Here is a 15,778-nt window from a genome sequence, read left to right on the forward strand (position 1 = left end):
TCGACATAATTATTTCTTTAGGTACCGTAATTTTGTAAGAAATCTATTGTTTAGCAGAAAAAAACGTCAATTTATGAGCTGCACGTGTTAATAAAGGTGAGCGAAAATCAAATTTTCATTTAGTTTTAGTTCAAAGTGATGTGTACGAAAATTGGTAGAATTGTACTATTGGGGATCCGCCGCAATTTTGTTTTTTATTTTATTTATTTTTGAACATTCAATGGATAATACAATTTTATTAAAAATAAACCCCCGCTTTTCGAGAAACATTGAGTATTTACGTTATATTTCCAATTTCAGTTATATTCCAATTTCATAAATTCCGCTTTACTTTTACTTTGAGATAGGTCTAGTAGAACACGCGAAACACACTAGTGGTGTACAGACAATACGAAAACTTGGTAAAAATAGTCTAACCTAACCTAACCTATGATACGATTAAATAGGTTGGGTTCAATATATTATTCTTATTATTATATCATTTTATATTACAACAAAGATATCAAAACACACTAGTGGTGTACAGACCATACGAAAACTTGGTAAAAATAGTCTAACCTGACCTAACCTAACCTATGATACGATTAAATAGGTTAGGTTGGGTTCAATATATTATCATTATTATTATATCATTTTATATTACAACAAAGATATCAAATCGTAGTAAAGTTCAAAAGTAGTAATACTACCGTCATGTACCCTACGATATATCAAAATTTATAATTAGGACCAAAATTGCGCTGTATATTATACATATATTAGGAAATATAACGGAATGTACGAATTTGGAAATATAAATTAAATTCACAATGATTCTCAAAAAGCGGGGGTTAATATTTAATAAAATTGTATTCTCCAAGGAATGTTTAAAAAAAAATAAAAACAAAATTGCGGAGGATCCCCAATAGTACAATTTTACCCGAAAATTATTATAATTCTACATTCGAAAAAAAATATATAATAAAACAGGAAAATTCCTCGATGATGTCATTTGGTTAGAAAATGTTAATTCGGATGAATAGACAATAAATGTTTTCATTAAAAATTTACTTGATAAGTGTTTCCCGCCGAATATCTTTTTCCTAATATTGTAATTGGTTTAGGCCTTTGTATAAGTTGGTTTCGTAACCAACCATTTGATTACACAATACTGAATGATAATATTAATTTAAATTAATATATGTTGTAGTACCGAGGGTTTATAAATCACTGGTAATTTTCTTCGCTGGTTGTTGCGCGAGATCTAGTACCTCAGGCCCATGGAGTGTATCATGTGTATGAACGAAAATCCAGCTTGGTTCTAGATAATAAAACTGCAACAAAGTTGGGCCGAAATATTAGCTCATTGAATAGATCTAAAGGGAGGTTGAAGTCCATTTAAAATACGTGATTCGGTTACCGTTTGTCGCTTTACAAAGTTTGCCAGGCCCGTCACCAGCCGCCAAAACTCGGGGGCGCTCAAATTGTTTTGATACCAAAAATCATAATATTTAACTCCCACTCCGGAAATTAGTAAATATACCGAAATTGGCTTTATTTTGTTATTTTTTTAATTATGAATTAGCCTAAAAATACCAAGGCAATGTAACAGTAGACGCTTCAATTTTAAATTCAATCAAATTATTAAAATACTTGCGGCGGGCAGATAATTTTTTTAGTATTTTGTTTTAACTCCCCATGGTCTAATTAGTCGGAATCAAGTGGTTTTTGGGGGGGGGGGGGCGGGTTAGGTAAAGTGCAATCCTACCGTTTTTTCTACGTCACTAGCTATAGTTATTGAAGATAGAGAGCACGCGCTCGAGTCGATGAATATTTTTAAATTCGAAGTCCACGTGCGAAACGCGCGTGCCAATAAAGCACTCAAAAGCTTAAGCTTGTGACGTGGAGAAAAACATTTTATACTTAAAATTTTTTTTTGTTTTGTTTTATTTTATGCAAAGACCTATTGGGTGGTTGTTCGTAGCTTCGTAGGCATACGTCATAGCTAAGTACCGCCTTGGAACGGCCGCTTTGACATTAATTTCACGTCACACGGTCACAGATCACGAGGCAAAACGCCACACGATCCTGCGAAATAATCACGTGACCGCCATGGGCGTCTTAATGTCATGGCCGACCTACACCCATTAGCATGGCAACGAACACAAGCCACACCCACGAGCAAGCTACGAATTGATGATATGTAGGAATATTATTAGATTGAAAAACCACAGTTAAGATTTCTAACAAATAATATATATCAAGGGTGAGATAAATTTTTGTGGGAAATTTCGGGTGAATAGGTCATAAGCGTTTTCATTTTCATTCACAACTCACTTTTTTAACTAAATATTTCGTTGTTGCTAATATTAAAATTCTGTTTTGCTGAGGTCTTTCTAGAAGTGGGTTTCATCGACAAGCTATGGCACAAGACTTTCCGGTCGTAGTTAGCGAGATAAATACGTCTATCTAAAAGTGACTTTGAATCCAAATTATTAACTGTGGAACTAGTCAAACTACCAAAATGAATAGCCGAGAAGAGCAGAAGTACCAGTGCACTGAGTGCCTTTACGCCACCAACAAAAAGGATCATCTCGTTGAGCACGAAAGGAGACACGCCAACGAGAAACCATATAAATGTGATCAGTGTACGTACGCATCCGCCCATAAGAGTGATTTATCCAAGCATCAGAAAACGCATTCGGGGGAAAAACCCTTCAAGCGTGATGACCATAGTTACGCAAGCACCCATTCGAGTGGTCTGATTCAACACGAAAGAGCTAACACGAGAAAGAAACGTTTTCGGTGTGATCAGTGTGGGTACGCAGCCGCGCAGAAAGATGATTTGTTGAAGCACCAGAGAACGCATTCGGGGGAAAAACCCTTTAAGTGTAAGCATTGTGTTTACGCCAGCGCGAATTCGAGTGATGTGATTCGCCACGAAAGAACTCACATGGGAGAAAAACCATTTCAATGTGATCAGTGTAGGTACGCATCTGCGCAGAAAGGTAATTTCTTCAAGCATCAGAGAACGCATTTGGGTGAGAAAACCTTTAAGTGTAATCATTGTAATTACGAAAGCGAGGATTCGAATAATTTGATTAGGCACCAAAGAACTCACACCGTAGATAAACCTTTCAAATGTGAAGAGTGTGACTATGCCAGCGCAGTGAAGCGCCACTTGACGTGCCACATAAGATGGCACACGGGGGAGAAGCCTTTTAAATGTACAAAGTGCGAATACCGGGCCAGACATAAGCTAAGTTTAGCTTACCACGAAAAAGCGAAACACGCTCTGGAAGCAAAGACTAACGAATGCTCTAGGTGCGAGCAGAAATTCGCTACGGAAGAAGCCCCCAAAGATCACTTATCAAATCATAGCCTTCCCGGAAACCAGAGTGGCGCTTCGACAAATCACGATCAAAAACCAGCGCAACCAACACCGTCACAACCCGGGCAATTGGACATCCCTTATCGTCAAACGGTAGTTGACTCTTGTTCGGAGCGACTTCAACGTTTGACGAACGAACCGATTAAATCCACCTACTGTGCAAAAGCCATAGATCCCGAACCCGGGGAAACTGACCCTGACACAACTGGGTACTTCACAGCGGGTGCCAGCTCCATTAAAAAGGAGACTGTTTGCGACTTCCTGGAGCCGTTTTCCTCAGTTGGCAACCTAGAAGAGCTGGAATACCACCCTACTGAGGACAACGACGAGGGTGGTTCAGACGAATGGGACACGCCGATCAAGACCTTGTTCGCAGCCGAATACGAAAGATTGTGAAAATAAACTTCTTCTACCTTTTTAATTTCATATATACATATTTTTATTTTCTGAATTTTAAATTGAACGAGATTAAACGACTTTTAATAAAATTAATTTTCTATCTAAGAGTGGTTTATTTCCTACACAATTCCTGCTATAGCAGACGAAAATTTTGCATTTACCCTTCCGTCATTTCAAGATTCCGAGCCGAATACGAAAGCATCTGAATATTGGGACTAAAGACACTTTTTCTACCACTTAAGTTTACATATGTTGTGTCTGACCTTTAAATTGAACGAGATTAAACGTTTTTAAATTAAAATTCATTTTTAACTTATTAAAAGTTTATTTCCTACAGATTTGTTTTCTTTCAACACAATTCCTGTTATTACATTACAACCATTTCGAGATTATTCGCTGAGCTACTTATTAGTAGTTGTACATTTTCCGTATCTATTCCTTAATTGACTATTATTTTAGCCAAAGTATGTTTATCAAATAGAATCAAATACTGACACATAAACCTCTACTAGTAGTATAAGTATAATCAAGTGTGACACTTTTAGAACATTTCTTATCACCACTTTTGTTGGACACTGACAAATTAGTAGAAGGATTAGCAATTCCCAATCCTGAAATATTAGTCGTTTCAACGAGTTTATTTTGTCTATTAGTCATCCAAATTGAATTTTAGTCAAACTGATAATTCTTGGAAAATGTAGGTTAATTTATATAAACGCAAAATGGTTTATCTCAAATTTGAAAAATATTGGGGTTTAAAATAGTAAATATTTGTACCGATAAACATCGTTGACATTTAAAAAGTGTCGATCTGATTACCAAGTTTTGTCGCCATAATTATTACCGAAAAGCCTTTGCTAATAGAATAATTATTTTAGTAAGTGTGACACTTGTGATTTTATCACTTTCTTTAATACTGACAAATTATTAGAAAGATTATTCAATTCGTAATCCGGGAATTAAAGTTGTTCTTAGTATTTTTATTTTTTATATTAAAGGGCCACACCGGCGTTTGAAAAACTCGCCCCGACTTCAGCACGTGGTAGCAGATACGACGAATCCTATTCTGGAAACTAGCGCGGGAAAAAGGTCAAATTGAAACGGCGGTGCGGCCCTTCAATCTGTCAGCCAATCGGATAATTCTTGGAAAATGTAAGTTAATACATTCAACTCAAAAACGTTTACATCAAATTCCAAATTTTTTTCAAAAAAGTAAATATTTAAATTTTTCTTAACTAACCTTATGCTATATGTTTAAATATATCTAAGCCTTGGCCTTAATTCATAGAAATCATCGGCCCATTTTTAGTCCACCCAAACTTAATTTTACACGCGTTTCGGACACAGCCTAAAATGCAAATCGAATATATTCTTTTTATTTTGTTATATGTCTAGTCCCTTTCTCGTCAATATAGAAAATCCGGCAAAATTTCCACTCATTAAAAGTCTGAGTTCCCGCGCCAAATTTCGGCAACCTTTTGTGGAGCCACGGCCAACTTTGACTTTAACTAGTCGTCATATTGATGGATGTGACGGTCTACGATATAATATTGATATTTTGCACTTAGTCTCAAAGATAATAGTAATTTTTAAAGAAAAATACCATATATGTTGGTGAGATTAAAATTTTATTTGATTTTTTAATAAGAAGGATGTGTATGAAATTATTAGGTTTAAAGACCAAGTCCATTTAAAAAATACATTTTTATATTAAGCACGTGTAAATACTAAAAAAACACCCGGTGATGTCTTTTTGGAGGGAAATCTCAGTTGAATAGGCCACAAACGTTTTAATTAACAATTAAGTTGATTCGTTATTTCTAATACTGGAATTTTGTATAATAATAATAATAATATTATTGAAGGTCTTTCAACAACAAGCTGCACTAAGAAAATTTCGTATTAGCGAGACAAATCCAGAAGAGACTTCGAACCGAACTTATTAACTCTGAAACGGTTGAAATGAATAGCCTAGAAGAGCAAAAGTATCAGTGCACTGAGTGCCTTTATGCCACTAACAAAAAGAGTACTTTGGCTTTCCACCGAAGAAGACACACCGGCGATAAACCTTTTCAATGTGATCAGTGTAGTTTTACCTGCGCTAGAAAGGACTACTTGAGCTGCCATAAAAGAAGACACACTGGGGAGAAACCCTTTCAATGTAACCAATGTAGTTACGCCTTTGCAATTAAAGTTGATTTGTTGAAGCATGAGAGAACGCATTCGGGGGAAAAACCTTTTCAATGTGATCAATGTAGTTACAAATGCGCACGAAAGGACAACTTGAGAAACCACCAAAAAAGACACACGAGGGACAAGTCCTTTCGACGAAAACAGTGCAGTTTTGAAAGTACATATTCGAGTCACGTCATTTGCCACGAAAGAACTCGCGTGGGAGATAAAACTATTAAATATAATGAGTGCGACCATGTCAGCGTGGTGAAGCGCAACCTTATCCGCGACAAAAGTAGAAACTCGGGAGAGAACCCCTTGGAATGTACGAAGTGTGGATACCGGGCCAGACGTCACCCTCAGGAGACAAAGACCAACGAATGGTCTAGTTACGGCATAATCTTCGATACGGAAGCTCATTTATCAATTCATGGTCTTCCCGGAAACCAAAAAGACGGTTCGACCAATCACCGCCGAGAAATGGAATTGAAACCTGGTTCGGCGCCACTTCGACATTTGACGAACGAACAGATAAACGTTTTGACAGACAAACGCGACTCATTCCACACCGTAAAGGACGAAGTTCCCGAACCCGAGGAGCCTACTGGATACCTCAAAGCCGACATGAGCTCAATCAAGAAAGAAACTGTTTGTGACTTCACGGAGCCAGTGCCGATTTCCTCATTTGCCAACCTAGAAAAGCTGGAATGCTGCCCTATCGCGGATAACGACGAGGGTGGTTCAGACGAATGGGACAAGTCGATCAAGACCGTGATTAGTACTGAAGCAGAGTACACCTGAATTTTGGGACCAAATAATTTATCTTCCATTTTAATATCAAATTTTTATATTTTTACTTGTGTCCAACTAATAATAAATTGATGGAGGTAGTTCGTTTTGTTATTTCAAAACTGGCTATTTTACGGAGGGGTTAAGCAGGCGCTAGCAAACTGGATGCGCGCAGTTGTTGACTGCCTAACTTGTCTATTTTCTTGCCAATTAAACTAAGGATGGCACCACAGTTGCGGCTGCCAGGTCCTATCCGCCTGCTCGCCCTGACACGTTGAGATTGGCCTATAATTTGGAAAAAATTCCTATGGATCCGAATAACTCGTATAGTTTGTAATATCTTTGAATGATCTTAGGGTTTAGCAGTTTTGTTCCCATTTATGATGAGCTTCTCAACCGTTTAGTCTTTACTTTAAAGTTCAGTTCATAACAGAATTATATTTTGGTAATTTGCTACACAATAATAATTTCATAATATGCAACCATAAGTAACTTAATAACCGTCCGTAGCCATTCATCGCAAGAGACCGTTCTACAAAATTTGCTACAAGTGTTTTCCTCCTTTTGAGTATGAGTGGTGTGAAAGTTCAACCGGATTTCCGACGGAGGTAAAATTATTTTTCTGGCTCGGTTTCGAAAAAAGTCGAGAAATAGACCGTAAAATAAATGAGGGTAGAATTTTTAACCGTCGCTGACGCTAATTAAATTCAGGAGGCAACATCGGATTGGTTGACATTTGAGCATGCGCAGAGACCGTGTTTTGCTTGTTGCAGATAAACAATTATCTATGGTAGACGTAAAAAACGATACCTCGTGGAGCACGTGGCGCCATCTAAGCTCACTGATCGGCATATTTATTAAAGTAAGGCTTGACAAAATGCTCGTTTAACTAAAAATTTAGCTCTAACTTGGAACTCGTTATATTAAGTACGAGTATAAAAGAAATTTGCGGTACACCCGGGCACACGAAAAACAAATAATTGTATTTCGACAACACTCATACCCATTACATAACGTCTGTTTTAGTATTGCCAGGGTTGCCACAAAATTTTCAGATTCAAATTCCCTGACTATTCCCTGTTTTCCCTGACCATTTTAAGAGATTTTCCCTGACTTTTAAAGGCCACAATTGTTATTTTATACCTTACTTTTATCAGAAGTTAATAAATTTAAATGTACTTAAATTTCAGTAAAAAGGTTATTGCAATGTTGAAAAAATTATCCAAACTTTCAAGGAAATAAATGATAATCATAAAATTTGTCATAGATCTAGACCGTCAAAAAGTGTCAAGATAAAATTGATTTCCATAACTTTTCGCTGACTTTTTACAAATTCTTAAAATTCCTTGACTTTTCCCTGACGTTTTAGGCTCATTTTATAATTCCCTGCCTTTTCCCTAACTTTTTGGGCCCATTTTATAATTCCCTGCTTTTCCCTAACTTTTTGGGCCCATTTTATAATTCCCTGCTTTTCCCTAACTTTTTAGGCCCATTTTATAATTCCCTGCTTTTCCCTAACTTTTTAGGCCCATTTTATAATTGCCTGACTTTTCCCGGATTTTCCTGACGTGTGGCAACCCTGATTGTTCAAACGACGTTTCTGATTCTTCGTGTACCCTGGATTAGCGAAAAGTGTTCAATTTGTTAAAATTCGATTGAAAATGTACTTTATTGCGTTAGCCCGCGAACTGAAATAACTCTTAACAGATTTTAAAGAACGGTTCTCCTCGAACTTCGATGTACTCCCGACGTTATTGTTAAAACTAACAAAGCGCTCTGCTTAACTTATCTCTATTTTACAACGATTTTAACCCAAGTAACCTTTACATGATTTGACCCCCCTTACGCTGGTGCGTCTAGGTACTGCGAATACGTAGTAGCGTTCGAACCAATCGTGAGAGCCGATAGAGGCGTCGCTAGTTGGAACAAAGCTGGCCGCGAACCGTCAACTCCCCATTGACTTCGCTTATACCGAGAGATGGTCGAAAGTGGACATTTGATCGGCGTAGGGGCACTTGGAATATTTGCCCTTCAATTATTGTCACCGACTGGCGCTGTGTGACATCCAGTCGCGAGCATCCACTCGAACACTCCCTCGACCACCCGCGCGTATCCCTATAAGATGAAACTGTCATTCTAAGGCAGCGTATAGACTCGCATGGTCTGTTATTCGAGATGAGTCCAGCTTCTAGGAGATTAGTTCCGTTATCGGAAAGCTGGTTTTCTTCCTCCGTCGAGCTCCATTTTACTGTTGTCTTTCATAGCGCCGTGTACTAGGAAACCCATTAAGAAATTGAATTTGATTCAGTGTTTCTAGGATTCTTTATTTTCACGTTTGACTCCGAAATGAGACTCCCAAATATATCTTCCCTAGTTTTTAATTCCCTTAATTTAAATTTATCTTTTATTTAAAACTGAACTTGTTTAGCGGAAATCAAATCTAATTAAGAAAACGGATTTTTTCGAGTCTTTTAGGATCTCGAAATTTGATAACGCGACCAAACTTTCAATTAGACACGAATTGACTAACTTTGGACTCTAGGTCTCAAATTGGATGTTCAAAAATTTATAATTTATCTGAGATGGAGTTAGTCAGCTCACCAATAATAATAGTAATCAGCTAGGCTAATACCCAAGGCACCACCTTAGGCCCAAGTCATCTAGCGACTTAAAATGCTTTAAACAACTAGGTGGCCAGGTTACAATGCGTAGGAGGGTGGTAGCCAGCCCTTCGTGCCACGCGAACCAACAGCTCCCTACACTTACTATTACCGTTAACCTCTACAAGTTTTTAAGTAAAGAGGAAACCGAAGAACTCGAGGAAAAACCCCTTTAAAGGGAATATAACCTGTAAAGCAGTCTTTACGGATGCCCCCTTCAATTTTTCAAATTACCCTGTACAGTGGCGGCAAACATTTCTGAAGCCAAAGGCAAGAGCGGCCAGAGCTGCAAACGTTGGTGTTCCACGTACACCAAATACCTGAGGTTATATTCCTTTAAAGCGCACTCAATCGCTTGATTCTGTGATTATTGTTCAAATAATTATATAATATTATAAACCCAAATTTTTAAATATATAATATATATATTATAATATATAATAACATAAAGTTATACAAGCTAAACCTTATTTCAGCAGCCCCAAATTATATAATTTTTTTTATTATTTCGACCAAACTACTATGTTTTAAATTATAATTTTTCACAAGTGTTCAATTTAACCCTTACTAGTCATTGAATTTAATATATTGTGATGTTAATATTTATAATTATATTACCTAATTTTTGGCCTCAAGAAAAAGATTAATTTCTAGTATTTCTTACAAATCCGAAGTTATTATTTTGTTATTTATGATCCACACAATATTTAAATCATTGATTTCAATTTAATTATGAATGCATTTTAAAACTGTGAGTGTTTCGTTGAGAAGTAATCTACGATGTGTACAAATAATTAATTAACTACCCACGATTTGTACACATAATTAATTAACTACCTACGATTTGTACACCTCATTGCTTAAACGATTACCTACATTTTGTATATCTGATTACATACGAGATTACCTATGATTTGTACACATAATTAATTAACTACCCACGATTTGTACACATTATTAATGAACTACCTACGATCTGTACACATAATAAATTAACTACCCATGATTTGTACACATAATTAATTAACTACCCGCGATTTGTACACATTATTAATTAACTACCTACGATTTGTACACATAATTAATTAACTACCTACGATTTGTACACATAATTAATTAACTACCTACGATTTTTACACATAATTAATTAACTACCTACGATTTGTACACATAATTAACTACCTACGATTTGTACACATAATTAATTAACTACCTACGATTTGTACACATAAATAATTAAATACCTACGATTTGTACACCTCATTGCTTAAACGATTACCTACATTTTGTATATCTGATTACATACGAGATTACCTATGATTTGTACAACTGATTACTTAAGGGATTACCTACGATTTGTACACCTGATTACTTAAGGGATTACCTACGTTTTGTACACCTGATTACTTAAGGGGTTACCTACGATTTGCAAACCTGATTACTTAAGCGGTTACCTACGATTTGTACACCTGATTACTTAAGCGATTACCTAAGATTTCTACACCTGATTACTTAAGTGGTTACCTACGATTTGTACACCTGATTACTTAAGCGATTACCTACGATTTGTACACCTGATTACTTAAGCAATTAACTATGATTGTTAAACCGGATTACTTAAGTTATTACTTATGATTTGTACACCTGATTACTTAGGCGATTACCTATGTTTTGTACACCTGATTACTTAAGGGATTACCTACGATTTTTACACCTGATTACTTAAGGGGTTACCTACGATTTGCAAACCTGATTACTTAAGAGGTTACCTACGATTTGTACACCTGATTACTTAAGCGATTACCTAAGATTTCTACACCTGATTACTTAAGTGGTTACCTATTATTTGTACACCTGATTACTTAAGCGATTACCTACGATTTGTACACCTGATTACCTACGATTTGTACACCTGATTACTCAAGCGATTAACTATGATTGTTAAACCTGATTACTTAAGCGATTAACTATGATTGGTAAACCTGATTACTCAAGCGATTAACTATGATTGGTAAACCTGATTACTTAAGCGATTAACTATGATTGATAAACCTGATTACTTAAGTTATTACTTATGATTTGTGCACCTGATTACTTGAGTAAATAAATACGATTTGTACACGTGATTACATAAGTAACTACTCCCTCAGTTCTCATTTGAGGTAGGATCCTCGGTGGACTACTAAGCTCTCAGTAAACCTAAATACGTTTTTGGTAAAAACTTCGTACGAATATCAAATTATCCAGAAACGATGAAATTAATAGCGAAAGGAGTGCTAAGCTATTGGATTTTTACTTTTGCAATCCCGGTAAAACAAATAGTGGTTCTTATTTCAGCGGATTTTGAATTCGCGTCTCATCCCACTATTGGATTTCCCTTTTCCCTCGCGGTTTGGTTTCTCTTGAAACATTACCCCCGGATTACTTTATTTCTTTTGCATAGTCTCCTTCTTTCAAGTTATAATCGAGTGGCGCAGAGACCAAAGAGAGAGGGATCTGCCCCTGAATATAGAATCGGAAATAAAAAGGCAATATATTCAGCGGCCAAGGCCTGGCGAGAAGAAAAGGGAAACCGAACCGGAACACTGACCCGCTTTCACGAGCCCTGCTCTAATCGATGCGATGGGACGTTTTCCTTTTACGAGTCTAAGCTTTGTCTGCTTCCCGACCCGATCTAAATGTTGCGCAGTTTTGCTTAAACTTTGACTTTTTACAACCGTTCTTTGCGTTTCATTTTGGTTAAGATGGCTGAAAGCAGGGGATGACGACCTTTAGGAGAGTTTCATGACGTCATCTGTTTATTTCGAGATATTTCGAAAAAACATTTACAAATATTTCTTATATTTCCATTTTTTTCCTCCATTTTTCGATTTCCTGATATTTCATTTGGTATTTCTCAATGCTTCCGATATTTATCCTATTTTCATTATTTATCCTATTTTTCTTTATTTATCCTATTTTCATTATTTATCCTATTTTCATTATTTATCCTATTTTCATTATTTATCCTATTTTCATTATTTATCCTATTTTCATTATTTATCCTATTTTCATTATTTATCGCCCCTATCGTTGCACTTTTCCGTAAAGCATCGCCCCTATCGTTGCAGTAGTGCCAAATATTTTTAATTATCACCTAAAGATTGTGTGGTTTCTCAGTTTAACCGTCGAAAGGAGTTAATTATAATTTACGAAATAAACTTTAACACAATGAGAGCCTTTAACCGAGGCTTACCTCGGTTAAAGGCTCTCATTGTGTTAAACACGCGAGACAGTTTCGGTTAATTGGAAATCTCAACCAATGACACTCAATGCACTTGGTCTAACAGGGCGCCGACCACGACATCTATGGGCCTACGACGTGCTGTTATCGCCTGAAAGCCAAAACCACGTAACCTTACCAAAAATATTGATTTAAATATTTAGAGTTGGGACTATAGTGCCTCATAAAAATTTAGACATTTTTGCGAATATGCGTAATAAAAAACTACGGTTTTCGCCTCTACTATCAAAATTCATCATAGAGTTTAAATAAAGATTTAAAGAAAAAACCATGTAATTCGATTTAAGTGGCTTTTTCTATAAACTAATTAAAATTTGAGGATTTTGAAGAGTAACTTATTTTTAAAATGCTATGTATTAAATAAATAATGGCTTGGAAACGTTGGTCACACAAACATTAGTTTATGGCTAAACTTAATGATAAAATATAATTAATTAAATTAAAACTCACTATCTTCGAGGAAAATTCGAAATGTGACAATAGCTTGAAAAATAAACTTCATTAGACAGTAACTAAATTATTTAAAAAAAATTATTCAGTTTGATTAGACAGAAAAAAAAACTAGCTTCTGTGATAGTCCTTTAACTAATTTCAAGGGTTACTAGCGACGCCTGGCGGGAGCCCTTGATAGCCTTAACCCTAGTCGCGCATTAGTTTCGAGTTTCCTGGCTGTTTTTTTTTTGGTAAGGGTCCCAGGCGACTTTGTAGAGGATAAAACACGCGGACCCATAATTGAATTAAAAGACTCTTTTCTCCGTCTATAATCAGTAGCTATCTTTCCAAGCCACTTCATTAAAGTAGTCCTTAGTAAAGAAAAGATGGTTCGCCTCCAGTAATGAGATTTCAGATTCTCCACTCGCTGTCTCGCCGAGGAAACTAACAACATTGAGGAAAACCTCTTAGATATCCGTTGTTTACCGGTTACACCAATTTATTTCAAAGTGAGGAGAACGTTGAGCGAAATTACTAGGCGTTAAATTTGTTATACCTAGGCCTAAAATTAATTATACCTCGGCATTAAAATTGTTATACCTAGGCGCTAAATTTGTTATACCTAGGCGTTAAATTTGTTATACCTAGGCCTTAAATTAATTATACCTCAGCATTAAAATTGTTATACCTAGGCGCTAAATTAGTTATACCTCGGCATCAAAATTGTTATACCTCGGCATCAAAATTGTTATACCTAGCCGTTAAATTAGTTATACCTCGGCATCAAAATTGTTATACCTCGGCATTAAAATTGTTATACCTCAGCATTAAAATTGTTATACCTAGGCGCTAAATTAGTTATACCTCGGCATCAAAATTGTTATACCTCGGCATCAAAATTGTTATACCTCAGCATTAAAATTGTTTTACCTAGGCGCTAAATTAGTTATACCTCGGCATCAAAATTGTTATACCTCGGCATTAAAATTGTTATACCTCGGCATTAAAATTGTTATACCTAGCCGTTAAATTAGTTATACCTCGGCATCAAAATTGTTATACCTCGGCATTAAAATTGTTATACCTAGCCGTTAAATTAGTTATACCTCGGCATCAAAATTGTTATACCTCGGCATTAAAATTGTTATACCTAGGCGCTAAATTTGTTATACGTAGGCGTTAAATTTGTTATACTTCGGCATTAAAATTGTTATACCTAGGCGTTAAAATTGTTATACCTAGGCGTTAAATTTGTTATACTTCGGCATTAAAATTGTTATACCTAGGCGTTAAAATTGTTATACCTAGGCGTTAAATTAGTTATACCTCGGCATCCAAATTGTTATACCTAGGCGTTAAATTTGTTATACCTAGGCGTTAAATTAGTTATACCTCGGCATCAAAATTGTTATACCTAGGCGTTAAATTAGTTATACCTCGGCATCAAAATTGCTATACCTAGGCGTTAAATTTGTTATACCTAGGCGTTAAAATTGTTATACCTAGGCGTTAAATTTGTTATACGTAGGCGTTAAATTAGTTATACCTCGGCATTAAATGTGTCATACCTAGGCCTTAAATTTATTATACCTAGGCCTTAAATTTATTATACCTAGGCCTTAAATTTATTATACCTAGGCCTTAAATTTGTTATACCTAGGCCTTAAATTTGTTATACATAGGCCTTAAATTTGTTATACCTTGGCGTTAAATTTGTTATAAAAAGTATACAACCTTTAAAATGTAAATGACACGCTAAAATTCTGAATTTAATAATATTGATATTATGATATCTGATTCCCTGTATTAATATTAATGTTGTGATATCCAATTCCCTGTATTAATATTAATGTTGTGATATCCAATTCCCTGTATTAATATTAATGTTGTGATATCCAATTCCCTGTATTAATATTAATGTTGTGATATCCAATTCCCTGTATTAATATTAATGTTGTGATATCCAATTCCCTGTATTAATATTAATGTTGTGATATCCAATTTCCTGTATTAATATTAATGTTGTGATATCCAATTCCCTGTATTAATATTAATGTTGTGATATCTGATTCCCTGTATTAATATTAATGTTGTGATATCCAATTCCCTGTATTAATATTAATGTTGTGATATCCAATTCCCTGTATTAATATTAATGTTGTGATATCCAATTCCCTGTATTAATATTAATGTTGTGATATCCAATTCCCTGTATTAATATTAATGTTGTGATATCCAATTTCCTGTATTAATATTAATGTTGTGATATCCAATTATCTGTATTAATATTAATGTTGTGATATCCAATTCCCTGTATTAATATTAATGTTGTGATATCCAATTCCCTATATTAATATTAATGTTGTGATTTTCGATTCCCTATATTAATATTAATGTTGTGATTTTCGATTCCCTATATTAATATTAATGATCACTCTCTAATTATTCCATAATCAGCCAGTGATCACCTAATAATTACCCAATAATTACTCACTCTATAATTACTCTTTAATCACCTAGCAATAATCCATAATAACCCTGTAATTACTCCCTAATTACCAAGTAATCACCCTCTAATGACTCCCTAATCATCCTGTAAATACTCCCTAATTACCAAGTGACCACCCTATAATGACTCCCTAATCACCCAGTGATCACCCAAAAATTACTCCT

General features: G+C 35.4%; 2 protein-coding genes across 3 annotated transcripts in view; one reads left to right on the plus strand and one right to left on the minus strand.

Moving 5' to 3' along the window:
- LOC149927025 (follistatin-related protein 5-like) overlaps positions 1–15,778 on the minus strand; it is a 233,649-nt gene that overhangs the window by 48,427 nt on the left and 169,444 nt on the right. The gene's annotated exons all lie outside the window — the stretch shown is intronic.
- LOC149927029 (uncharacterized) lies at positions 5,536–6,809 on the plus strand. Its single transcript, XM_090158706.1, has 2 exons — positions 5,536–5,556; positions 5,635–6,809. Exon 2 carries the CDS (start codon positions 5,732–5,734, stop codon positions 6,740–6,742), a length of 1,011 nt encoding a protein of 336 aa, XP_090014832.1. The 5' UTR covers positions 5,536–5,556; positions 5,635–5,731; the 3' UTR covers positions 6,743–6,809.

This window comes from Leiobunum rupestre, chromosome 9 (genome assembly GCF_980474605.1).
Source record: "Leiobunum rupestre chromosome 9, qqLeiRupe1.1.hap1, whole genome shotgun sequence".
NCBI lineage: Eukaryota > Metazoa > Arthropoda > Arachnida > Opiliones > Sclerosomatidae > Leiobunum > Leiobunum rupestre.

Excerpts from the sequence above, each read along its gene's own strand:
- LOC149927029 (XM_090158706.1), top strand. The coding sequence starts at position 5,732 with ATGAATAGCCTAGAAGAGCAAAAGTATCAGTGCACTGAGTGCCTTTAT.